The sequence below is a fragment of a genome, unplaced genomic scaffold (assembly GCF_019419815.1).
Source record: "Pyrus x bretschneideri cultivar Hongxiangsu unplaced genomic scaffold, Pyrus_bretschneideri_v1 Contig33, whole genome shotgun sequence".
Taxonomy (NCBI): domain Eukaryota; kingdom Viridiplantae; phylum Streptophyta; class Magnoliopsida; order Rosales; family Rosaceae; genus Pyrus; species Pyrus x bretschneideri.
Window position 1 is genome coordinate 362,064 of NW_025999646.1, and position 25,632 is coordinate 387,695.

At 35.7% G+C, this 25,632-nt stretch overlaps 5 protein-coding genes across 15 annotated transcripts; 2 read left to right on the forward strand and 3 right to left on the reverse strand.

The window, feature by feature from the left end:
* Positions 1 to 285: 285 nt before the first annotated feature.
* Positions 286 to 6,794, reverse strand: LOC125480379 (probable starch synthase 4, chloroplastic/amyloplastic). Its single transcript, XM_048591153.1, has 16 exons — positions 6,514 to 6,794; positions 6,152 to 6,383; positions 6,013 to 6,061; positions 4,527 to 5,625; positions 4,362 to 4,413; positions 4,008 to 4,130; positions 3,859 to 3,934; positions 3,582 to 3,766; positions 3,307 to 3,501; positions 3,141 to 3,212; positions 2,270 to 2,479; positions 2,007 to 2,132; positions 1,427 to 1,576; positions 1,279 to 1,340; positions 1,106 to 1,181; positions 286 to 912 (listed from the first exon to the last, which is right to left on the reverse strand). Exons 1-16 carry the CDS (start codon positions 6,663 to 6,665, stop codon positions 736 to 738), a joined length of 3,036 nt encoding a protein of 1,011 aa, XP_048447110.1. The 5' UTR covers positions 6,666 to 6,794; the 3' UTR covers positions 286 to 735.
* Positions 6,795 to 7,897: 1,103 nt separating this feature from the next.
* LOC103961283 lies at positions 7,898 to 16,005 on the forward strand. 4 transcript variants are annotated; one of them, XM_048591095.1, is made up of 7 exons: positions 7,898 to 8,097; positions 9,344 to 9,410; positions 9,534 to 9,603; positions 10,256 to 10,342; positions 10,931 to 10,979; positions 13,265 to 13,309; positions 15,375 to 16,005. In XM_048591095.1, exons 1-6 carry the CDS (start codon positions 8,075 to 8,077, stop codon positions 13,299 to 13,301), a joined length of 333 nt encoding a protein of 110 aa, XP_048447052.1. In that variant the 5' UTR covers positions 7,898 to 8,074; the 3' UTR covers positions 13,302 to 13,309; positions 15,375 to 16,005. The 4 variants fall into 4 exon arrangements, with proteins under 4 accessions (XP_048447052.1, XP_048447054.1, XP_048447051.1 ...); XM_048591097.1 differs by lacking the exon at positions 10,931 to 10,979; XM_048591094.1 differs by lacking the exon at positions 15,375 to 16,005 and having other exon boundaries at positions 13,265 to 14,138.
* Positions 16,006 to 17,564: 1,559 nt separating this feature from the next.
* LOC103951251 (UDP-N-acetylglucosamine transferase subunit ALG14) lies at positions 17,565 to 20,431 on the forward strand. 8 transcript variants are annotated; one of them, XR_007260799.1, is made up of 5 exons: positions 17,569 to 18,966; positions 19,072 to 19,131; positions 19,231 to 19,460; positions 19,785 to 19,898; positions 20,372 to 20,431. XR_007260799.1 is itself a non-coding variant. In XM_018648423.2 (4 exons), exons 2-4 carry the CDS (start codon positions 18,538 to 18,540, stop codon positions 19,405 to 19,407), a joined length of 666 nt encoding a protein of 221 aa, XP_018503939.2. In that variant the 5' UTR covers positions 17,568 to 17,967; positions 18,494 to 18,537; the 3' UTR covers positions 19,408 to 20,192. The 8 variants fall into 8 exon arrangements, 3 of the variants coding, with proteins under 3 accessions (XP_048447100.1, XP_018503939.2, XP_048447099.1); XR_001953488.2 differs by lacking the exon at positions 20,372 to 20,431 and having other exon boundaries at positions 17,568 to 18,966; positions 19,231 to 19,465; positions 19,775 to 20,192; XR_001953487.2 differs by lacking the exon at positions 20,372 to 20,431 and having other exon boundaries at positions 17,568 to 18,966; positions 19,231 to 19,465; positions 19,785 to 20,192.
* A 409-nt stretch (positions 20,432 to 20,840) lies between these two features.
* Positions 20,841 to 22,484, reverse strand: LOC103945214 (purine permease 21-like). Its single transcript, XM_009355755.2, has 2 exons — positions 22,326 to 22,484; positions 20,841 to 22,001 (listed from the first exon to the last, which is right to left on the reverse strand). Exons 1-2 carry the CDS (start codon positions 22,360 to 22,362, stop codon positions 20,860 to 20,862), a joined length of 1,179 nt encoding a protein of 392 aa, XP_009354030.2. The 5' UTR covers positions 22,363 to 22,484; the 3' UTR covers positions 20,841 to 20,859.
* Positions 22,485 to 23,928: 1,444 nt separating this feature from the next.
* Positions 23,929 to 25,401, reverse strand: LOC103945045 (probable purine permease 10). Its single transcript, XM_009355546.3, has 2 exons — positions 25,307 to 25,401; positions 23,929 to 24,769 (listed from the first exon to the last, which is right to left on the reverse strand). Exons 1-2 carry the CDS (start codon positions 25,341 to 25,343, stop codon positions 24,129 to 24,131), a joined length of 678 nt encoding a protein of 225 aa, XP_009353821.2. The 5' UTR covers positions 25,344 to 25,401; the 3' UTR covers positions 23,929 to 24,128.
* Positions 25,402 to 25,632: the final 231 nt, after the last annotated feature.

Consider the following 25,632-nt stretch of genomic DNA (forward strand, 5'->3'; position numbering starts at 1 on the left):
GAACCACGACTCAATCTACCCCTTTAATAACAATCATTTCTTCGACGTCTACAACGTGTGGCAATTGTATTTGATCCACAATTTCTAACACAGGCTAGCTTAGACATATAGAGGAGGATGGCAACGATTTGATTTGAGAACAGAAATGTCATATCCATCATCATAACCACAAAAATTAACCATCCCTACTCCCTAGGTAATAGGAAGATCCAAATAAAATAGTTCCGAGTCTACGAGCAATGCGAGCTCAGATACTCTGCTTTGAAGAAGAAAATGATTCAATAATTAGACGAATAAACATGATTTTGAATTTTTATTTGCATCATATCTCTTGTATATTTTGCGTAGAGATACTTATGTATTCAATTAATGTGCCCGAAAGGTATACGAGTTTTGTAATTAAATTAAGAACCTAGTAATTAGTATACAACTAAACTGGTTTATGAACAAATAAATGGAGATCGAATGTAAAAGAACGAACATTTGGTCGAAGGAGCATCGATTCTTAAAACCACCTCTGTCGCTTCGAGCATTTAATTTAACATTTGCAGAACTTGAAAACATTCAATCTCAAGCTTCTGGTGTGCTCGCTGGTCAGATAACTTTCGTTCAAAACATGCATCCATATATGGACCTTACCTGTCCGAGCTCCAACTTGCCAGAGACGAAGCCACATTTGTTTCGCTAAATAAAGCACGGACGTGCCTGGCATATATAGCAAGGTATCATAAAGCTTTAAGCGTGAGCGACAGCCCTTGCTCTGGCCAGAGACTTGGAGTAGAGTTCTTCGTACTGTGATGCAGAAGTATCCCAACTGAAATCTATAGTCATGACCTTCTGAACAAGCTGCTGCCAACTATCCGGCTTATTCATGTAGAGGGCGAATGCACGTCCCAAGGCCCCGTTGAATCCCTGTTGGCGTTTCCAAGTCAGGATACAGTAAATCATGGACAAGAAAAACTAGAATAACGTACTGGAGTGGAGAAAAATCACAATACGAGGAAAGGATCTACGATCAAATTCCAAGCCTTGAGCACCAATGCCAGATCAAAAACGAAAGAAAAGGGAAGAAAAGGAAAGAAGAATGTATATTGATGGGCTTTACCTGTTCGTTAGGAGTCAAGAATGAATATCCATTTCGAAACTGAAGAGGTACAGTATCGTCATCAACATCGAAAACACTGCACATTAAGTATTTTAGGAGTTAAGGTTCCTCTAGAAGGAATAACCTAAATCGCTAGTAGAACCGGTAAAATAGGTCAGGCAGTGGATACTCACCTATCATTTAGACCACCAGTTTTTCTTACAATGGGTATAGAACCGTATCTCATGGCTATCATCTGCCCAAGAAAAAGCACAAGTTAATCCAGCGTGATGTAGCGAGTAATGTGCTGAAGTTTTGCGCAGGAAAGAGAACAGACTTTACCTGTGTAAGTCCACAAGGCTCAAAGATAGACGGGATGATGAACATATCAGAAGCAGCAAAAATGGCATGGGAAAGAGAATCGTCGTACTTCAATATCAAACGAATATGATCATGATTCTCAAAATGGCTTGCAAGACCCTCAAATTCGCTCTACGATAGCAAACAACACAACAAAAAACCCTTTAGTTATAGATTAGATCATCAGATAATGAAGAGCAAAGCTAGCCACTACTAAGTATTTACATCTACCATACGGGAAAATCCAGCGTATTTATAACTTCATTAAATTTGAAACATTTATATCCATTTGTTAATTAAATAAGCATGACAAACAAACTATAAAGAACAAGATATTAAATTGGACTTTTCTATCGCATTGGACTTGAACTCAGAATCTTAGCAATATATTGGATTAGAGAATAGGTATTATGTTTGATACTGCTTTCAACTTAGTGATACATTAATATGGTTAGAGACAACAGAGATACATTCCCTGCTTGAGCATAAACTAACAGCGTAATTTTCTAACAGTAACGAACATAGCCAGGATATAATATCAAAACGGAAGATAGAGCAGTGCCTGAATATGATGCACTGGGCTAGAACCCAGAAGTACAAACTGTCCTCCGAGCTCCAATGTTCGATATATCGCATGTCTGATAAGATGTACACCTTTCTGTGGCACCAATCTTGTTATGCAGCCCACCTATTAAAGGATTGATCACACAATTTCAACTAAGAATTCACTCATCTGGCTTACCGAAAATAGAATAATGATGCTATTTTATAGAGTACCAGATATGATTCTAAGTGCAGAGAAAATTTAACAGAAAAAGAAATTACCAATGGCCTCTTGACATCTGCCGAAGAAAGCCCCAGAGTTCTTCTTAAAGCTTCCTTATTTTCTGCTTTCCCCTGACGATCATTAGCACTGTACTGTACTTTGAGATACTCATCAGTGGCAGGATTCCATGCATCAGCATCAATACCATTTAGAACTCCATTGAACTTCTTAGAATGAAAATTTAGTGTTGAATGGAGACCGTGTCCTCCCTGTGATCATAAATAAACAACTATTTTTTTACAAACGGAAGTTCAAGAATTCGAAAAATTGGCTAACTACACAAGACTTTTCACCCATAGCATCTTAAACAATTTCAAGGCTGTCTGCCGTAAAGTTATTTTGACGGTCACAAAAGTCCAAAACAGAGAGTATGATGTATTTTTACATGAGTAGGGAAGAGATATATTGTTCTCTTTTCTCATCTGTGAAGTGTACTAATGCATAAAAACAGAATAAAAGTGGGATGTTGAGTATCCGACATGAAGAACCTTTTGGTTAGGAGCCACATAATTTACTAGAGGTCCAACAACTGATGACTTCTATATCAAAGCTCTCATAGAAAAGCACAATTTTGAGAATTTTTCTTTCATCTGAAGAGGCCAACATCATCTCAACACAAATCCACAAACAAAATCATATACTTAGATGTTGATATTTCTAACGTGTGTGGAATCTGGATTACTATGTATACAAGAGAGACAGATTTACACAATTTATGACGGAAACTTACATTTGGTGAAAATAGTTAGATTCTCCAAAATCAAATGTTAAAAGGAAACAATGCCTATAGGCTGGGACGGGGCAAGAAATTTGAATTTGAATCTGATATCTATAGGCAATTGTTAGTATGACTATGAGCAAAAGCCATACCTCAGCAGTCAGCACCTCTTGCGCATAGGTGGGAGATACTGTTGTCACGATATTAGAGAATACAACTGCACCCTTAAAGAGAAAAGCACAAAAATGATAATGGAATCAGGAAAGCTTTTGCCAATTCCCGGAATGCTGGTAATAAATGAATCAGCAATTGCTATACCTTAACAGCATTGATCCTATCATGTGCTGAGTTGTCCTGCATTCTATCTGGTCTATTTAGCTGGTGGACATCAAGACCACAAGATGCCAATTCAGAAGCAGGTGCAGTCCCTTGGTATTCAAAGTTGTGGCATGTAAAACATATTCTAGCTGAGTTCAATCCCTTTGGAGCATATAGGTCCCAGTAAAGTGGAGCCTAAGAACAGCAACAAGTTAGTCGAGAGAGAGAGAGAGAGAGAGCATGGTAAAGGAAAATGAAGGTTTAATGGTCCATACAACAAAAGCTGTCTGCCAATCATGGCAGTGAATTATGTCTGGTTGCTTGCCAGATTGAAGAAGCAACTCAAGGGCTGCACGACTGAAAAAGGAAAATCTCTTGAAATCATCATGTTCCCCATAAAACTGTCCTCTCCAGAAAAACTTATCAGGATGCAGAGGCTCAATAAAATAAACAGGAAGACCTGCATAATCAACACCAGAGTGAGCATCCAAGACTACAGTGAAAATCCAAGACAATAGTATGTCATGCAAACAAAACTTTCAATGAACAAACCTTCAACAGTGCCCACCCAGACTTTATTTTTGAATAGTCGACCGTCAAAGTATGACTCTAACACCAGATCTAGGGCCTGCATGTTAAAGTGTAATGAAACTCGAGTAGAAAATACTTCTTTTCTAAAATTAATTAACTATTCAGCATACCCTTAGGTCAGGAACACGATCGTACTGCATGCAGTCATATTTGGGAAGAACAATTTCCACAAGGTGTCCCTTCTTCTGCAGTGCTTTACCAAGACCAGCCACAACATCCCCCAAACCACCAACCTGTAAAATTAACTAGTTATGTTGATGGTATGTTTATCAAAACAATACGGAAGATCTTTGAGATGTCCCTATACATTTAGACATGAATATTAAACAGTGTTTAACAAATTCCTGAATCTGAACTACTGTAATAAAAGTAATTGTAGCTTGACAAGTAAGAAACCCCGCTCAATTATCTTAATAGAATAAAGCAAAAAAAGATAAAAATTTATAGAGGCAAGCTGAACTCACCTTAGCAACCGGTGCCATCTCTGCTGCAATATGAATGACATGCAATCCTGGACTAAAAAATCAACAAACTCGCAGATTATATAGAAGCTTAAATACAAAAATCAACAAACTAGCAATATGAACGACATGCAATCCTGCATTCTTCTAATACTAGAAAGTTCATACCTTGTTCGTGATGATATCAGTTTGAGAAATGTAGACACAGCATCATGCTCGTTCTTTTCCTTGCAGACCATGTATGAGTCACGAATTCGTCTCTCTCTCTTCCAAACCATTTCTCTCAACACCTGGGCGTCATCAATTGATATTTTGTTCTCAAACAACCAACCATCGATCATAAGCAATAAACGACTCCAAAATTCCCATGGCATATCATCCACAGGTTCATCAACTGCCCTTCTCTTGCTTTCTTCTTTCAGAGTATTTAGTGTATCTTGAAATTCCTCCACAGATTCTTGATATAATTGAACATAAGAATGTATCTCTTCGTCAGATCTTTGAAGCCGGTCCTCCATAAGTTTTATTTTCTTTTGCATCAGCTCATTGTATCGTTGCATATTTTCTGATGACTCTCTATAGACATTAGCTGTTTCAATAGATTCTTCTAATTTATCAACTTTCTTTTGAATCTCTTGGTTCTGCTGTAAAACTACAATAGCTTGATCTGCCTGTTTGGTTGACTTATCTAGCAGTAGCTGCAAATTCTCCACCTTCTCCCATAATCCTTTGCATTCAACTTTAAGATTGGATAGTTTGGATACATCTTCCTGAGAAACTGACAATTTCGATTCCAACTCTTTCAACGCAGACTCTAAAGTCGACCGTTGATTTTCCAGCATTACCACCCGTTCATCCGTATTCTTCACAAAGCTAAGCTCCTCCCTGAGTGCTTCTACATCATTCTTGAGGGATTGATTTTCCAATCTCAATGCATTCAGATTGGCAACAAGAGCATTGATGCTAGTTCTGTATGGTAGAGGAGCTTCTTCATTAAACAGCTGGTCTTCATTCTCAAAAATCTCCACCTGACCTCTTTCAACACCACCGTCACCATTGAGATTCAGTTCATTCTGCATCTTATCTAACTGGTTTTCCAAAAGTTCCACCTTTATTTTTTCCTGGGCAGCTACTCTAATCCGCGCATCGGTCTCTGCCAATCTCATCTCCAAAGCATTCATCTGTCCTTGCAATGCCTCCTTCTCACCGAGAATCTTGTCAAGGTTTTCAAGCGCATTAACCCGCGCCCGGTTGAGAAGATGGATATCTAAGGCCACAAAAGAGATATACATGTTTCACAATTCTAATAAATGAGGAATAAACAGTAAGGCCTGTTTGGGACTGCTTATAGGATGCTAAAAGCACTTTTGACCATGTTTGAAAGAAAACTTAGAAACACTTGTACATTTCTCTCTCAAAATAAAAATTAAAAAAAAAAAAAAAAACACTTACGCATAAGTCAAGTGCTTTCTTATCATAAAAGTGGTTTCTTAAGTGCTTTCCAAAAAGCACTAGAATTTCTGATAGAAAATTTTAAGTTTTCAAATAAAGATGCTAGAAGTGCTTATGCGCGAAAGTGCTTCTTACAAAAGCAGTCCCAAACGGACCATAAATATAATTGAAGCCAAATGAACAAGGCAGAGTAATAACCTACTTTTCTCTGCATTTCTAATCATGCCAACCAAATCCTGAGTATTATACGCCTGTAAAGCGAACAAGCAATCAAACTCATAACAATCATTTAACAATTAACACTGACTCTTGAGTTTTGATAAGCAAAGATGAAGAGTTACCGAAGGATTTGCTTGATCAGACGGAGTTAAAGTTGTCGAAATCGAATCGTTTCCATTGGCAGTGGGAGCTTCGTCATCAGATACGCTTTCAATGGGGACGATGACGCCCGCCGAAGAAGCACCGTCAGATTCGGAGTCGTCGTCGCCATTGAACCGGAAATCTGTACTCGTCGAAGGCTGTTCGACCGAGCCTTTCTTCCTCAGTCTCTGCCTCTTATTCACGCAATTGCAACTTCAAAAGTCGAAATTGAATCAAAATTATCATCAATCACTCGATCAAGCAGATTGAAGTTTGAGAATTTGATCGATAAACGATTTCAGAGAGAAGAGAGAGAGAGAGAGAGTGAAGAGGGGGAAGGTACCTGAGATTACGGTGCCGGAGCTTGCAGGAAGAAGCAGGAGAGCAGTGAAACGAAAAGCGAGCGTTTGAATATGAGCGGTGGCGGGAGGTGGAGTTGGAGCCGGTAATGCTGAGCCCCTGGGTGACGAACCAGGTCGTTAGTCTGACCGCCATTGATGATCACAAGCTTTCTCGCTCCTCTTTCGGCGGAGAGGGAGAAGAAGAAGTGGTTTCTTGGCACAACGACTAACAGTCGTTTTATCGTACGACTCGGGGGCGAGTATTAGCAGAGGAAGTCTCCCGTCCAAGGAAAGTAATCGAATATTCTAACTTTTTTATTTTTCCATTTTTTATTAATCATTCTGTTGGAATTAATAAAAATAAAAATTGGATTAGTAAGCGTTGGATTCTCTTTGTAAGGATTTCATTTATCGTATATTATATGATCAATTTTGACAAGTGTTATTTATATTTAATTTTAAATAAAAATATTTAAAATAATTTTTATCTGCATAATATACAATGAAACACGATTTAAAGATTTCTGAGATTTTCAAAAAAGAATTCGGAAAGGATTTTCATTTAGGAGGGTGAGGTGTAGAGTGTAGATGGAAACCGAGGTGAGTGAGTCACCTTATCTAAATCGAACGGTGATGGGGGTGTGGGCCAAGGTCCATATCAGGTGGGCCCTTCCACAAAAAATTCTTATGATAAAAACCTACCATGAAATTTGGAAGTTGGATAATTGAAAGTGAATAATTTGGAAGGAGGAATTGTTATTAGCATTTTAAAAATTTTATTCTACATTCTTTATAAATGTATTTTTTTTTCTAATTATAGAAAGTTTGGAGTACCAAATGAGATTTTTAGAGTGTTAATAACAATTCCCTTTAGAAATTTGTTTCTAATCGATGAAATTCTTAATAGATCCTTAAATTTAATAGAAAGAAAAAAAAACGACATTAGTAAAAATAATAATAGTGCAACACATTGTATGTTTGAAAGTTAAATAAATTAATATGAGATTTCAGAGCCTAAATTTAATTTTTTTTGTCATATTACTTTAGTCTAAAGTAGGAGGGAAATTGGCACTATTCATATGAATAGTGATTTGGACCACATTTCAGTTTATTTTCAAAATTGCCACTCGGCTGCTTTTACCCAACTTTCTCAATATTTACAAAAATACCACCCAGCCTTAAAACCCGATTTCCACCCTCTGCATCTCAAGGTTTGACTCGGGGACAGAGAGGGGAGGGGGACAGACCGGCTGACAAATTGGAGAGAGACGATGGCTCCCCATTTTCACTCGGAGACAGCTGGGTCTCGCTGTGCGGAGAGGAGAGGAAGGGGACAGAGGGAGTGGAGAGGATAGGGACAGAGAGACTGACAGATTGGATAGATATGGGAGCTACGGGTTTCCACTGAGTGACAGAGAGATTTAGCTAGGTCTTCTGCCAGGATCCATGAGATTTTCTGCGATTTTAGAGAAGGATGAACAGGGAGAGAGATACATAACGAAAAGCATGCGTATGTGCATTCGTTAGGGTCAAGGGCTTACGCACAGAGTCGGTGAGGAGGGGATGGGTGAGGGAGGAATGGCAGGGTCTGCGTTTTCACCTTTCTCCCTTCATTCAAAAGGTCATGAACTCTTTTAGATTAATTATTTTGTTTCTGATTTGCCATTTGCTTTGTTAAAATTGCCATTCATATTTGGTTCTTTCATTCAAATTGCAATGCATGTTAATAATTTGTTCGGTTGGGTGCTAGGATTAAGTCTCTGTTTTTGTAAATTAGGCCTTTGCACTGATATAATTTCTCTGTTTCTCCATCAATTTGTGCATAATTCATCATTTTTCTGTTTAAAAATTGTTACAGATTTTATGTTCCTTCATTACAATTGTCATAGATCTTTGTAGATTGTTTAGGTCACCTTAGATTCACTTTATTTCAGTTTATTATTTTTTAATTGTTGTTCAATGTTTGATTTGCCATTCCATTTATTAAAATTGTCATAGATATTTTTTCCTTCATTAATGCTGTCATAGATATTTTATATTGTTTAGTTAACTATTAGGGTTTCCTCTTAGTCTTTTGTAGGTTGTTTAGTTCAGCTCTAGGGTTAGCTGGATGTTAAAACTTATCCTACAACCTAATCCATTGTTCTAATAACCATAATGTAGATTAATTTGTGATGCTCCACTACCCATAGGCAGTAAACTGTTAAATATATCAATATTTGCATAAGATGAACCAACATTTGACAAGTATAAGCAGCTGGACCAACACAAACAGAAAACACCTAAATTTATAGCAAGATTAATGGTTAACCGAAAAATTAAAAAATTAAGTAGAAAAAACGTAAATTTATACAGTTTTTTGTTTGAAATTATCTGTTCACTGTTTGATTTACCATTCCCTTTCCTTTATTAAAGCTGTCATAGATATTTCAAAATTTGTTTGCTTAACTATTAGACTTTACTCTTAGTCTTTCTTAATTAGGAGGCTACACTATTTATATTTGTGTTTTTCAGAATTTTTTCCCTTTGCTTTATGAGTGAACAAAATTAAGCCTCCTTTTTAAGTTTATTTTTTTTTAAATTAGGGTGTCTAGCCTGTTTAGTTCACTGTTAGGTTGATATTTCTGTATTTATAACCAAAGGGGTTGCACTGTGCTCATTTATGTGTTTTTTCATACTTTCCTACTATTTGCTAATCAACAAATCAACTTCAGCTTCCTTTTCCACTTCACATCATTCTAATATCCATATGTTGCGAGGTTGTTTTTCCGTTTCTTGCTTCTTTTATATTTCTGAGATACACTTTTGATTTGATTCTTGATATGCATGTAGATCCAACACAACCATACACATCAAACCATCCATTCACGCAGCAGCCACCAAACAAACCATTAGTGAGGTATTTGTCCATCCATTTTAAATTTTGTTTATACAAAGTAATTTCTAATACAAATCTCTTTACTGTGTTTAAATACAAACTCTTTTTCCCTCTAATTTTTTTCTATGTGATGTATCCATGCAGCTCAAACATACACACTTTTTTTCAGAAACAAAGAGTATCAACCACTGGAATCTGGATTTCCTAGCAGCAGGTATATGCTTACCCTTTCACTCATGGATTGAATTTGACCCCCTCCACCTATTCATATTTTTTCATTGAAATTCTGTCATTATGTACTGCTATTTAATTGCTCCTTTTGGGTCCCTCCAGGTTTCCATCTTTCTTTCTTACCTTGCAATTTGTGTTATCCCCTGTTTGGTTGCTCAGAAAATGAAATAATTCATGCAATTTTGGATTTCATATGGATGACAGTAGCTGCTGGTTTGAACTTTGAACTAAGAATTGATGCAGTTTTGGATTCTTCATTTCTTATGAATAATCCAATAGAATTAATACTGAAAATTTACCAATGGATAACACTTCAAAGTTGATTGTATAATATAGTTGTCTTTACTCTATGATAATTTCGAGTTTTCGACGTATCTGTGTGTGTGTGTGGAATGTAATATATCGGATTTAGCTTATACTGTGCATAGTTTTATTGTCTGTTGTTATCTGTGTTATACCATTTCTATGCAGGCTTTGAAAGTTATTCATGAGCTTTATAAGCACTTTCCATAATTTAAGCAGTCTGTTTTGGGTTCTTTTTCGTTAGGTCATTAGCTACTGATTAATGGAGAAACGAGGACCATGCCACTGATTTTGGGTTCTTTTTATAATCTTTTGCTTTTGGGGTTTTGCAGGGAGTGCTGATGTATCTGAGAACCATCCTCTTTTCCTTCTTCCGCTTCTTCCTGTGCATTCCAGTTTGACTGTCTGTCATAAAAAAGGTCAATTCATCTAAATTCAGCAATTGACTCTCAAACTCTGAATCTGATTTCGTCTCATTCTGCTGATCTCCTCCATTCCCCTTTTCTCTTTTTGTTCCGTAAATTTACTCAACTAATTCGATTATTCATTTTTTCTGATAGAACATTTGCGGCTCCACGAAATATTCAGTTTTTGCCTGATCATTGTCAAACGCTGTAGCAACTAAGTTTGACAAAATTTATAATTATGGTTATTGATTGCTGGAATTTTGATGGTAGTGTTCCAGATTTACTTGCTCATGATCTTTGTATTGCTTTACTGTGAAAAGATGGATACTTTACTGCAAAATGTGTTTAATTTAATGGAGATTTGCTAGGTTTTTTAATACAATTAACTGGATAATGGATATTGGAGATTTTCTCCAAAGGATTATAATTTATATAGAATTTATAAGTTTGATTACTTTCGGCTTACTTTATGTTTCAAATTAGTTGGATTTAGCATTCTTCACAACCTTTGATGGGTGTTTAATTTCTAATTTTTGTTCCATGCATTGTTGATTTTCTTTGATAATTGTTGAATCGCTTTTATATTTGCTTGGTCCTTAGGATCTAAAGCATTTTGCCTTTTGAAGAGCAGCTGCACGGAAAGTATTAGGTACCCTTTTCTGTGTTGTGTGTGTTTTTTTTTTTTTTTTAATTTCTAATTTTTATGCAAGACATGAAATATGGTAGGAATCAAATGTATGATTGTCACCAAATGTATATATCTTTTGTGGTATATTATTGGTGATTATGGTATGCATAGTTAGTTTTCCTTGCTCTGTTTGAATTTCTCTCTAATTTTCTTTACTCTTCCTTATCTGCTGTGTTGTTTGTGAAAATTTGAAATAACATTTATTAATCTGTGTTTTGAGTTGTGATTTTCATATTTTACTTCCAAGTTCTGAGTCGTTCCTTCTCCCATGATTTCTCAACTTTTGAATATGTAGCGTAATGCCATATTGCTACACATTCTGGCAACATAGGTGGTTATGTTGCCAGACAGTGCATATGGACCACACATTCTCGCAAAAGTTTACCTTATCAATGGTTTAGATTTATAGTTTGGCATATGTGGTCAAACTATGATTCTGAACCATTGATAAGATGAGTGTTTGCTTAACATGTTTCTTACAGGGTAGGGTATACAAGTGTTCTTTTAAAAAAAAAAAATATATATATATATATATTATTTACTGAGAGGAGCCTCAATTGTAATGTTCTAAACTATCTCTCAACTTATTTTTCTATGTTCTGTGCTTTTTATGTTTGCACTTAGATCGATGGGTTCAAACCCTTGAATACAAATTTATTTGACAGCCTTTAAAGTTTTTGACTTTTTGGTGCTCTTTAATACATATTTTCTTTTGTTTATCTAGATTATAGTTTTTCCTGCACACTTAATCCTTGCTGTTCACAGAGTTCTTATTGATCCTGCAATTGTTCTTAAGTTATCTTTGTTGAGTAGAGGCTATGTTCTGTGGGTTTTAGCTTTTAGGGTTTGGAGAAAATTTTGAGCTGCTTTGGTATTTTAATGTTTAGAAAAAATTTTGAGATTCTTTAATGAGATTTTGGTGGCTAACATTCTTTGGCTAAATTTTTTGTGTCTCTTGGTTGCTTTCTGCAATTTTCACTTTTGAGAAAACCTAATTGCAGGTTCTTCTCTCTCTCTGTTAAGTTACCAGTAATAATGTTTTTCATGCACTCTTAATCCTTGCAGTTCACAGAGTCCTTATTGATCCTGCAATTGTTGTTCTTAATTATCTTTGTTGAGTAGGGCATATGCTCTGTGGGTTTTAGGGTTTGGGGAAAATTTTGAGCTGCATTACTATTTTAATGTTTTGGCAACATGTTGAGATTCTTTAATGGGATTTTTGTGGCTAAAGAGTCTTTAGGTAAATTCCTAACTATTTACTGGTTGGCATCCATATCTTATAAATATGTTGGCCAAGACATATGTTAGCTTTCATTTGTTTTTTCATTTTCATTTCTTATAATCAGTGTGTGTGAGTGCAGTGTCTATGAGTATAATGTGTGTGAATATTTAAGTAGCTCACAAGTTTGTTAGTTCAGTTCAACTACAACCCTGATGAAATTAGTTTTACATCACAAACACATATATATAGAAGTTTAGACACCTTGGCAAATACCGCATTTTACTTATTTTCATGGTCTGTTTAGTTGGTTTTCATACTATAACCCCTACTTTTGTAAACTAGATTGTGCATTTCCAGTTGTTAAGCATGAATAGGATGGTGTTACCTAAACATGTTGATATTGCATTGCTTTTGTGTCATGCAGTATTAACGTTCTATCTCGCCTCTTAGATAATAATACAACGACATTACATAAACTTTTAGTTAGTTTTCATGAGACAATTGCAATTTCTTTGCTTTGTTTGAAAATTGGTGTGTTTATCTTCTGGACACTTATATCAATTTAGCTTGTAGTTTAACTATTGCAGTTTTTATGTATTTTGGTTTTACCTGGATTCCATTTCTAGAATGAGCATGTGTTTCTCATTGTATCTAGAAGTTATTTCGGTTGAAGTAGCACGCTTAACATTTGTACTCTGGAGTTGCGTAATTTTCCTTATTGTCTTTTTTGGATCGGAAAATTTTAGATGAGAAATACTGGATGATAAATGTTTCTTCGGTATGATATTTGCATTACTATCTCAGATAAAGTATATAACTAACCTGCTAAATTCTACAGATAATACTTGCAGAACCTGCAGCTAATGCCTATATTATATTACTAATTAGTATAGCTTTGCTACAATCCCTGTTTCAACAGTGTGTGTTTACTGCTAATAGAATTTCGCTACTGTCTCTGAGCTATTATTTTCATTGTTGTTCTGTGAGTTAGTGCTAATCGATTTTCTTTGTTTCCGATTTTCAGAAAGTTGGATCGATTGCTGGAGCACTTGGCCCTTTGACTTTTGAGGTATATTAATTAACACTGGTTTCATAACAGTTCTTACATTTTTTTTTTTTTTTCACATTAGGATTAGATTTAGCTATCTAATTATAGCGTCCTTTTCATATATATATATGACCGCGATAACAGTAGAATTTGAATATATATATGACTGCAATAACAGTACAATGTGTGATTGTTACGTCTTAAGTTAGTGTGATGTAACAAATATTCATGCCATCAAACCTAAACTGAAACATAATAATAAAACGCAGTTGTTTGCAGTTAAACAAGAACATCGTAAATAAACATGTTGTGCGACGACCGATTCCAAAACACATTTTAACAGCTTTATCCGGCTGATAATTCATAACATTGTCAAGTATAAAAGACTGGTCGTCAGTTAAACCCTTCTCAGATTTACCCTTTCTTTGTTGCACTTTCATGGATTTAATCCATTCCACCATCACAGTTTTTGTTACTTTTACAGTTTCCCCATGCTTTCTGGAATGTGTTTTCAATCTTAATAATATCTGCTCTGTTGCTTCGAATTATCAGTGGTTTCAGTTATTCGCTTTCTTTTCTTCTTGGAAAGCATGACTGTGAAGTTTTATCACTGAGTTTCACAGACAAACATATTAAACTTTTCAAATAGCCTTTAAATTTACCCTATATATTTTTCCTTTTCTTTTTCTGACACATGTTCCCATGCTGACAAACAAAGTATAATAATATGTATGATGCCTTAATATGGTGGATTACCTTAGCTGCTAATGTTCCGTCACTGCCTTGCTTTATGCGTGATCGAACTAATTTACTTTTGAATACATGCTTTTTTAGATCTTATTTTTATTACAATGTTGTTACTGTGATCTCTACTGGTTCTTTAAATGGTTTGGTTTTTCAATCAGTTAACACTTTTTTTTTAAATTGAAACAACATTATAGTTCTAAGCATAATCATCTGATTAGTCTCCCCTTTGGCATAATTTCTCGAAACCATTTTCTTTGTGCCATTTGTAGAAAGATGGGTCTCTTTCAAATAAAATTTACAACATTTGGTTTAGGAATTGCAAAGAGAAATAAAGAATCTCCGACCAAATTGTGCAAGAATTTAGTCGGGATTTGAGGGTTTTAGTTCAGGGTTTGTTTTTTCCAATTTACACACACACAGAGATAGAACAAAGGTGAGCGAGAGAAGGGAGGATTTTATGCAAGGGTTAAAGCGTAGGGGTAAGGAAAGGGTAAGGACGCATAATCAATTTGACTGCACGTGTAATTCATAAATTGATAGTGTCTGAATGAGTTTTGGCAAGTATATATACTTAATGACCAAGTGTTTCTAAATATTAAACTAATGGAATTTGGATGCCATCGTTTCTATTTATGATACATATAACTAAAATGCATCGGTTTTGGTTCGAGTATCATGTAGAGAATTTCTTGCTAATTGAACATGTTTGGTTTTGAGTTTCTGGATATAAAATTTACTATAAAAGGCTCTATCTCTTTGAAATTTTGACCATTATTTTTCTGATCAAAATAGAGAACTTTGATTGTTCTATTATACATGACCTATATTTTTCACATTGTTGAATTATTTATACTATTAAGGATGATTAATATGATTATCATCAAAATTATGGTATGTTTTATTGTTTGTCCCATTTGTATGTAAATTCAGCGAATTGGGGAAATTTTCGGGTCTGTGAATTCAATGAATTGCCTAGATGGACCCATAATTAATGCAGTAATAGTTGATTTCATTTTGGAAAAACTGTTGTTGGCCAAAGACAGGTTATGATGTCCCATTTTGTATGAACTATATGTCAATGATGATAGATTGTAAGGTAATTGAGGTTTCTGCAAACAATAACTATTAATACAAAAGGATGAACCGATGCCGGGTGTACTGTTAATTATGTATAAGACATTCTTTTTGTGATGTTGGAACCCACAATTGGGATGCATTTAAACTTAAAGTATTATATATATGGGTGATTTTGTTCTTTTTCATTTCTTTCATATGCACGCCTACATGAAAAACATTATGGTCACGTTTCTTAAACTATGATTTATATTTTTTGCTGTAGTGCGGAAGATATCCACTCTAAAAAAAAGTGAACAATGCAATCTCCGTAATCGACTACTGCAGGCAATTCTACATGTTTTTGGCTATCAACATTTTTGCTTCAATAACTGCGTGTTTTTTGCACATTCGTGCTTGGAAACTTAGATGCTAGAATAAGAACAAATCAGTTTTTATGTTTTTTGTCAACTACAACATGTAGCCAACCTAGAGGATATATATTTTATCACCTTGACTACAAGGGCAACATTTCTGTAAACTATATGTTACTTCTATTTCTTCTATTTATTAGGGAACCAAAACGTTATGTTTCGTCCTGTTAATTGTACAATATAGTTCAAGGTGATGTATTCAAGTCTCGCAGCATCGCGCGGGCATTTTTTCTAGTATAAACAAAGAAGGCAAAATGGGTCAAACTTTAGTAATAATCAAATTACTTTCCTCCCATTAGAATTAAAAAAAAAAAAAATCACAAAAAACCACGCACATAGTGAAATTGTGGCTGGTTACATTCATTATTTTCAAAATATATTTTAATAAAATAAGTAATATTAAAAAACAATAAAAGAGTGAAAAAAAAAAACAATTACCATGTAGGCATGTGACAAGAGACTAATCATATATAAAATTAGCACTTTTTTTTTTATCTCCTAAAAATAAAGTTAGCACCTTAAAATAATAAAATTTTCTATATCTAACAAAAAATGTCTCTCTCTAATTAGAATGTTAAAAATAAAAGTATTAATTTAAAAAAGGGAAAACTTGGTATAGGTCTAATTTTTTGAGTCAATAGTAGGAATAGTCCAATTTATTAAAATAAGTCCAATTTCTTAAATCTTATTATTTTATTATCAATAATTATCTCTTAAATGATAAGATTTATTATAAAAAATCAAATTTCTTCTTAATTATCTCTTTGATTATTTATTTATTTTGTTCTTTCTTGTTATTTATCCCGCTTTAAACCCCATTTATAGATTTTAGTTTTTATTTTTATAATCAACCTATATCATAGGTTAATTATATTTATCTACCTATATGACAGATTCTTTTTTATAATCAAGTAAGATTCATGTGTCTTACTTGTAGATATATTATGTTTTTTTCTACCTTTTAGTTAAGTTTCATATCTTACTTATAGGTATGATATACATTCATATATTTGTTTGAGTTAGGGTATAATGATATGCAGATAGATTTATGTCAATATATTATTATTTTTGTTATAAGATATTAATTATATTTTTTGGGGTTGAAAATTCATAATATTAGAAGATTTTAATTGATTTTTAATATTTTTAGAAAATATAAAATGAGCATTAAAAAAATAAATACATAGAATTAGGTAATTGGACTCACTCCTAAAAACCATCTATGTGTTTTGGACCTAGATCTAAAAGCCCCTTTAAAAAAATTACTTAAAGATTCTGAAAAATAAAAGATTCCAACATTGTGGGCATTATTTCTTTGAAATTAAAAATAACTATGAAACCAATATTTCAAATAAATTACAAAATAAATTTGAAAAACTCAATTATCACATGCGTTAAGGTGACAAGAGGCTAGTTTTATACATACTATATATTAACAATAATTATAATTCACAAGAGGCTAGTTTTATACATTGTTATAAAAATTCTTGCCTAGTGCCTAGACTGCGCTAAGCAGCTGGTCACCTCCTCGATTAATGCCTAGAAGTTTGAAAATTAAGAAATGACGCCTAGACCTGCTGAGGCACCAGTCTAGTCTGCCCAAACCCTCCTAGACACATGTTTAGGTTGCGACTCACTTAGATAAAAAATAAATAACTTCCCTTTTGCATTTTATTGTTTTCAATAAATTATAAGAGATTTATTGAACACTTAAATAAACACACATTACATGTTTGCTCCCCATATTTTCATTATGTTCCAATATTTCATAATATATATATATCATTATATTTTATAGTTTATGATGAAATATATATATTTTAAGTATAAACAGACACTTATTTACACGAAATACAATAGATTTACTTAAATCCACCTAGTCCGCCTAGCGCCTTACATCTTTTAGAACATTGGTTTTATATACACCATATATTAACAATAATCATAATTCAAACTTTTATTCACGATTTAACTCAAATTTATGAAATTTAAGTTGACCACTTTTTTTATATTTTATTTTTTTGCACAAAATTTGTGTTGATTATTACGATTGGGAAATTGTTACCGTTTCCACAAGCTGTGATCAGCAAAGACACTGACACTCCTGATGATCAAATCCACCAATCACCCATCTTTTTCTCCTGCCGTTGCGCCGCCCAATCTCCGCCTGGTCAGCCGTCGCAGGACCTCGCCACCTGCAAGCACGCGCCCGACCCCACAAAACACACCCTGAAACACTGTTCACAGTGTGCTTCCTGTTTTACTTGTCTTCTTTTCCAAGCAGGCAAGCCACTTTGCTCCGGATCTTTCAAATTGAAATTCCTCTCCTTCAACCTTTGCATGTTGAATTTCACATCAACAGCATCTCCCTATAAGCTAGGAGCTTTGTTCGGCTTCAAGCTTTCCGACGGTAATTTGACGATTCCTCCGACGCCCGCCATCAAGGTTAGTCTCAAACGATTCCTACCTTATTGACCTATTGCATCTCAAAATCTGCTTCAAATTTGTTATTTAATATAATTGGGCTTTAGTCTAATCCAATTTAACGATTAGAAATTTCGGCTGGGGACGGGGACTGCAATTTCATCTGCTCCAAACAAATAGATTCTTTTTAATTTGAATTTAGAAAATTATATTCGAATTTGTTTTACATCTGATTCTGTTGGATTTAGGGGTTGTGTTTTAGTGTTTCCTGGCCTGAGTTGTAAATAAAGAAAAAGAGTGATTTTTTTTTATCTTAAAGAGTTCATCATGATCATGCACACGAGTCTGATATTATCAAGTAAGATGCCCGAGTCCTCTTGCATTCATATAACTACATTTGTGAGCTGCTTTTCTGGGTTTTTGTGGCATATGAAGCAGGGCTCTTGTATATTACGATGCAAAAAATTGTTTCTTTTTCTATTTTCCCTTTAAAAATGGAAGGTAGAAAAAAAAATTATATTTTTGACGGGATTCCATCTGCCCAAAGTCCTCACCCTTACCGGAAAGCAAAAGCCTTTCGATTCCCCAATCATGGGATGTGCCGTTGCAATCACTCTTCTGATCGCCGTCGCAACGCTGATCGTTACTCGCCTGCTCTACGTATTGCACCGAACCGGCAAACCCCACAAGCCCAGCAGCTCAAAAGGCTCAGCTCCCCAACCCCTCAGCACCCTAATCGTTTTGGGCTCTGGAGGCCACACGGCGGAGATGATCAACCTCTTGTCAGTCCTTCAAAGAGACAGATTTGCCCCTAGGTTCTACATCGCCGCCGCCACTGATAACATGAGCCTCCAGAAAGCTCGCCTGCTGGAAGAGAACGCCGATGAGAGTTCGAGCTCGCAGTTCATGCAGATCTACCGTAGTAGGGAAGTGGGTCAGTCTTATTTCACCTCTGTTTTGACCACTTTGACTGCTTTGGCTCATGGGCTCTGGCTAATGATCAGAATCCGACCCCAAGTGGTAATCTTTTCGCCTTTTCGGATTTTCGCATTTTCACAATTTGTTTCAGTTGATATGAGACATTGGAGATTAAATTGTCGATGATCAGTGCTGTTGGTGTTGCAGATTCTGTGCAATGGGCCTGGGACTTGTGTTCCACTTTGTGTAATTGCATTCATATTCAAGGTTTGGATTGACCCTTTTGAATCTGTTGTCATTTTTCTTTGTTAAGTCTTTTGCCATTTTGTTCTGTTATGAATTTCGGGACCTTTTCGATATGTGCAGGTTGTGGGGATTCGATGGTCATCTGTGTTTTATGTTGAGAGTATAGCAAGAGTGCAGAGGCTCTCCCTGAGCGGCTTGCTTCTTTACAAGTTACAGATAGCGGATCAATTCTTTGTCCAGCGGCCTCAGCTACAGAAGAAATATCCCCGAGCTCACTATGTTGGTTGTCTCATGTAGTTGATCCGATTCTGCTGCTGCTATGCGTGCTCTAACGTCCAACTTTTCACAATGTAATGTGCGTTTGTCAAGGTTTTAACTTCTACAGTTTATTTTGTTTTGTCGACCATAGTTGCCAACATTTTAGCTTCTTACTAATTGAAGAAGAGACTGATATCATTGCATTGATGAGGAAAGTGTAAAGATTGTTGAAATTTATAGTACTTTTTAGGACATACCTGAGATCAAAAGTTATGCATTACTGGGTTCAACTTGTAATCTTGTATGCTAGATAATTTAACAGTGATTGCATTCTGGTTTATCGAAACTAGGCTTTGTATCTTTACCTTTTAATTTCTCTATCCTTCTCCTTATGTTATCGTTGAAGAATATTACAGCTAGAACTGGAATGAAAGGCAAGCCGGAAGCACTTATGACATTGGAGAATAAAGAATGACACCTCAACAATCAATCCAATGAATAGCGTAGAGATGGTGATGCGCACCCGCCGGGTAAAATCTCTGGGCTGAGAAATTGTTGCTTGTTGGGAGATTTTCTTAAACTCAAGTGTATTATCTTCTTCGGCTTCTTCAACTGGTATGAAACACATATTTGCATTACCATGGAGGTAGCTTCATCTATGATTTAGTTCATCAGTAAAATCACAAATTTTCTTTTAGTAGCATATGAATATAATCGATCTGTCAACTATTCGGTGTTTTTTCTTCGTTTCTTTTGAACACAATGTGCTGTTTACCAATTTCTGTTACATGCAATCTATCATTTAATGTATGAGATATTACATAGCCGTTCATGTTCCTCCATTGCAGATATGTGCTGTAATTCTACTGCTACAGGGTTAATACATCGGAACGAGTTTCCGATTTTATGCAGAGAAGCCATATAAAAACATGAAAACTATAAAATCTTTGTGCACATATAGAAATCGACTTACCTATGTTGTGTGGTTGTTGCCTTTCATCAGGACAATTGGAAAGCTTGTAAATCTGTTCTTTTGCATATAAAACCAGAGATGATCTACAAACTACTGTTTTAAAAAACGGCCCAGGCGGTGGGCGGTGGTGACCCAAGGCGTTTTCTGACAAATCGGTTAGAAAAATCGGCTGGGCTCGAGGCGGGCTGGGCTCTAGGCGGGTTAAGTGGTTTTTTTTTTTTTTTTTTTGAAATTAAAAACAAAAAAAAATCCTATTGTACATGTGTCATCCTATAATACTCCTCACTATGGTTATGTGGCATATATGCTTAATGTGTTTTTAAATTTTAGACTTGTTGGATACTCTTTTTGCATTTTATCATTCTTTTATTATCTTATCCATGAATTTCATGTAAGTGTCAATATGCATTTATTTACAAGAAATTTACCTAAATTCGCCTAGGTTGCCTAGGCGCTAGCCCGCCGTCCGACTAGCGCCTAGCGTTTTTTAGAACTTTGCTACAAACAGACCTCTTTTTTCAATCATTTAAAGCTTTCGGAACTTCAACGTTCCTGGAATTTCTATTCTCCGCCTTGGACTTACGATCTTCGATGTAGTGATGATACGCGTAGGAAACAAATCCCCAAATACCCAAAGCCATGGCTATTCCCTTAATTCCACTCATTTTTTCGTGGAAGAAGATCACAGCTAGAACCGGAACAGCAGGCAAACCCAAAGCACTTATGGAATTGGAGAAGAGGGAAGAGGCTTCCAAAATCAAGCCTACCGTTCCAACTGCAAAAAGCTGCCATGTTATTGCTGTCCATGTCACATTCATCACATAGGATATCTTCCCTAATTTATACCCCTCCATCTCACCCTTCAAATGCTTCCACTCTCCGCTAGCAAAAAGTCCGACCGCGGTTACACAGGTTGCGACCGTATTTTCACACACTATCAGGTCCATGACTGCTCTAAACGTCCCCTGTTTTATAACCCTTCTGAAGGCAAGCTGAGTTAGGGAAAGCAATAATCCGGCTCCGGCTGATGCCCCTAAGGTGCATATGAACCCAATTGCATACTTTGCCTTCGATCCTCCACTTGGATCATCGTCTCCAGAGTCGTCTTCACCTTGGAACACGAGGAGGGTGGAGGAGATGGTGAGGAGAACTAGAGAATTGACAATGTAAGAAGTGAACTTTTGCGCGTTGAGGAAGAAGGAGAAAAACGCGTTGAAGGCCAATTGAGATGCACAAATGAGGGTAAAAGTAGATACAGGAAGGTAAGATAGTCCTACGGAATACAAGTAGCAGTCTAGGGCTATTAGGATGCCAAGAGAGACATATACTGATGCGAGAATTTTGGTAGACGGTGATTTTGATGGGATAGGACTATCTTTTGGGATTGGATTATTTCTGCTTGCTGGGATGCAATAGTAGGGAAGCATGATTGGAAAGCCACAAATTTGTACTACCGTTGCCAACCAATTACTTTTGGCGCCCTTGTCGTAGTACTGTCTTCCCAAGAATGTTGCAACTGACTGGCCGGCAATGACAAGGAACGAGTAAATGGCGATTCTAATCCACCAGTTGACACTTTTGCGCTGCGGTAGCAGTGATCGGTCGGAGACATGTGTAGGCCCTGATAAGTTTGCTTCACCTTCTCCATTTCCTTCCTTAACTATAAGAACAGAGACTTACAAGGATCAGTATTGAAACTCATGATAATAACAAGGTTGGGATTTTGTAGAACTCTTCCCCCCATAGCCACCCCAACTTGTAATTTTTATGACTCATAAATTACAATAAGAATATAACTCACTTATCATAATTTGATTCTTTTAAGACATATCACTCGAAAGTTCTAGATAAACTGGCTCATAGCGTTGTCCAGGTAAATTAACAACTAGATATGCGGCCAAGAATCCTCGTGCATACTGAATAAACTTTATATCAGTTGCTCTATATACTCAGAAAAGATCATATTGAATAGAAGTAGACTTACCCCCGATGCTGAGTTGAAGTTCTTGAGCTTCTCCCATGTCAAAGATGAAAATACTCACAATGGAGAGAGAGAGAGAGAGAGAGAGAGAGAGAGCGAGAGAGAGAGAAGTCACTCACATAAGTTAAGTAAATGACATGCATGCAATTTCGGAATAGATATTTCCAATTGAAAGTAATAATAGCTAGCTTGTATTATTGTTGCTTATTTATATTTTTGTATCCTCAGAAACTGCAAGTTACAGACAGTATCATCACATTCATGAATAATTAGACGGACCAAACTGGATCATTCGCCTTTGTTTGATACATGACTCTACCTCTTTTCAGGCGGTTAATACCATTGGGATTTGAATACTCTCCTGAGCCTAAGGAGAGGATCATCCTAATCAAGACATGTGGATTGTTAGATTTTTATTCAACAGCTACAAACAGAGAGTTCAATTAAAGTTATAGTTCACGTGTCATGATCAGGATGATCCTCTCCTTGAGCTCAGGAGAGGATCCAAATCCATATCATTGAAGAAACAAGATATTGACACTTCACTATTTAGGCCCCGCAACACGTGCGTATATTATGAGCACTCTTTGTATAGTATACCATACGTGGTAAATAAAGGTCACCTAAAGTTTTCAGTTTCAAAGATATACAGTATAGTAGTATTTACTTACTTGAAACGAAGAATCATCAAATATATTTACTCCTTCTGAAAGCACTATGAGAATATCAACCTCCAAAGTTGGCCTCTTCTAGGTAGTAGACTAGTAGTTGATCATGTTCTGAGCTTCACTTTTCGAAATAGGGTCTCTTTGGATTCTCTTTGTAGGGATTCAGATGATCAATTAATCATGTTTGTTTATCGTACATTGTGCAGTTAGAAATTATTTTAATTTTTAATTTAAAATTGAATATAAATAATACTTAACAAAAACTGATCGCATGATATACAATGAATAGACATGATAAATTGATTTTTGAATCTCCACATAAAGAATCCAAAAAATCTCCACAAAAAGAATCCAAAGAGGATCCTTGTCCTCACTTTTCCCACTAGGAATCATCAAATGTATATCCTCCTTCCGAAAGCACTAAAAAAGAATATCAACCTCCAAATTTGGCCTCTTTTAGGTAGTGGACTGGTAGTTGATCATGTTCAGAGCTTCACTTCTCCAACTCAAGAAAAATCACTCATTAAATTTCAAGACAACAGCTTGTAGACTTCTAGGGTTCATACTATAAGTCAAATCTTGATTATTGCAGTGAATAATAAATCACAAAAGAAATCTGCCAATCTTTGCTTCCAGTTAGTGCAATATTTTTTATTATATGCACCGGAGATAATTCAACTGTAATCATAGTCTTGCCTTAATGCAACAAAGAATAATGTCCAGAAGATTATTTATATTTTGTAAGCGTGGTTGTTCATGGTTGTGCTTATTTTCTATTTTTAAGTATCAAATAATTTACAAATGTGGTAAAAAAAAAAGAATTAATCTTCCTACTTAAAAAAAAAAAATTATATAAAACTTGCAAAGTGACTCAATTATTTCACAATATTTATTTATTTTATACCTGCAAATTGACTTTCTATCCAAAAGAATAATAATAAATAAATAAATAACATTGTGATATTCATAATTTCATGAATAATGTCAAGTCATTATCATGCCTAGCTAACCTTATCCAATAATTGATGAAATTTCTACTAAGATGGCTACAATTGTTTGTGGTCATGGGTCCATGGCTTACTAGTTCATCAACTACTAGCTACCACCACAAAACATCATAATTATATCATAGACCGCTCTAAACGTCCCCTGTCCCTAAGGTGCATATGAACCCAATTACATACTTTGCCTTCGATCCTCCACTTGGATCATCGTCTCCAGAGTCATCTTCACCTTGGAACACGAGGAGGGTGGAGGAGATGGTGAGGAGAACTAGAGAATTGACAATGTAAGAAGTGAACTTTTGCGCGTTGAGGAAGAAGGAGAAAAACGCATTGAAGGCCAATTGAGATGCACAAATGAGGGTAAAAGTAGATACAGGAAGGTAAGATAGTCCTACGGAATACAAGTAGCAGTCTAGGGCTATTAGGATGCCAAGAGAGACATATACTGATGCGAGAATTTTGGTAGACGGTGATTTTGATGGGATAGGACTATCTTTTGGGATTGGATTATTTCTGCTTGCTGGGATGCAATAGTAGGGAAGCATGATTGGAAAGCCACAAATTTGTACTACCGTTGCCAACCAATTACTTTTGGCGCCCTTGTCGTAGTACTGTCTTCCCAAGAATGTTGCAACTGACTGGCCGGCAATGACAAGGAACGAGTAAATGGCGATTCTAATCCACCAGTTGACACTTTTGCGCTGCGGTAGCAGTGATCGGTCGGAGACATGTGTAGACCCTGATAAGTTTGCTTCACTTTCTCCATTTGCTTCCTCTGTAACAACAGATTTACAAGGATCAGTATTGAAACTTATGAAAATAGCAGGGTTGGGATTTTTAGAATTCTCCCCCCAAAAAAATCCCAATTTGTACTTTTTTTCTCATAAATTACAATAATAACATAATTCACTTCCCATAATTTGTTTCGCTTAACATATATCAATGGAAAGTTCTAGATTGACTTGTCCATAGCATAGTCTAGGGTGAATGAATAACTAGATATGCGGCCGGAATCCCCGTCCATACTAGATAAACTTTTTATCAGTTGCCATATATGTTGAGAGTTGTCCCACGTCGGTCGGTGAGGGACAAAGTTTGCTATGTGTTTATATGATCTTGGGTTACTTCTCATATTGCTAATTTGTTTTATGATGGAATCCCAATTTCATCATGGTATAAGAGTGTAGGTTTGGAAATCTACCACACATGCGTAGACGTATTGAGATATTACTAATTGATTTTACGGTGGAATCTCAATTTCATCAATATATATATACTCAAAAAGGATCACATAGAATAGAAGTAGACTTACTCCCGATGCTGAGTTGAAGTTCTTGAGCTTCTTCCATGTCAAATATGAAAAAACTCGCAAACAATTGTTTTGGGGGGGGGGGGGGGGGGAGGGGAGAGAGAGAGAAGCCTTGTTTCAACTCACGTATACATTAAGTAAATGACATGCATGCAGTTTCGGAATATATATTTCCAAATGAATGTTGTAATAGGTTGCTAGGACTCTAGTCTTGTATCATTGTTGCTTTTCTATATTTTTGGAATCCAGATCGTGAGGATCTCGAGAATACGTAAATTATGTCCGTTCATCATACATTGTGCAGTCAGAAATCATTTTAAATATTTTTA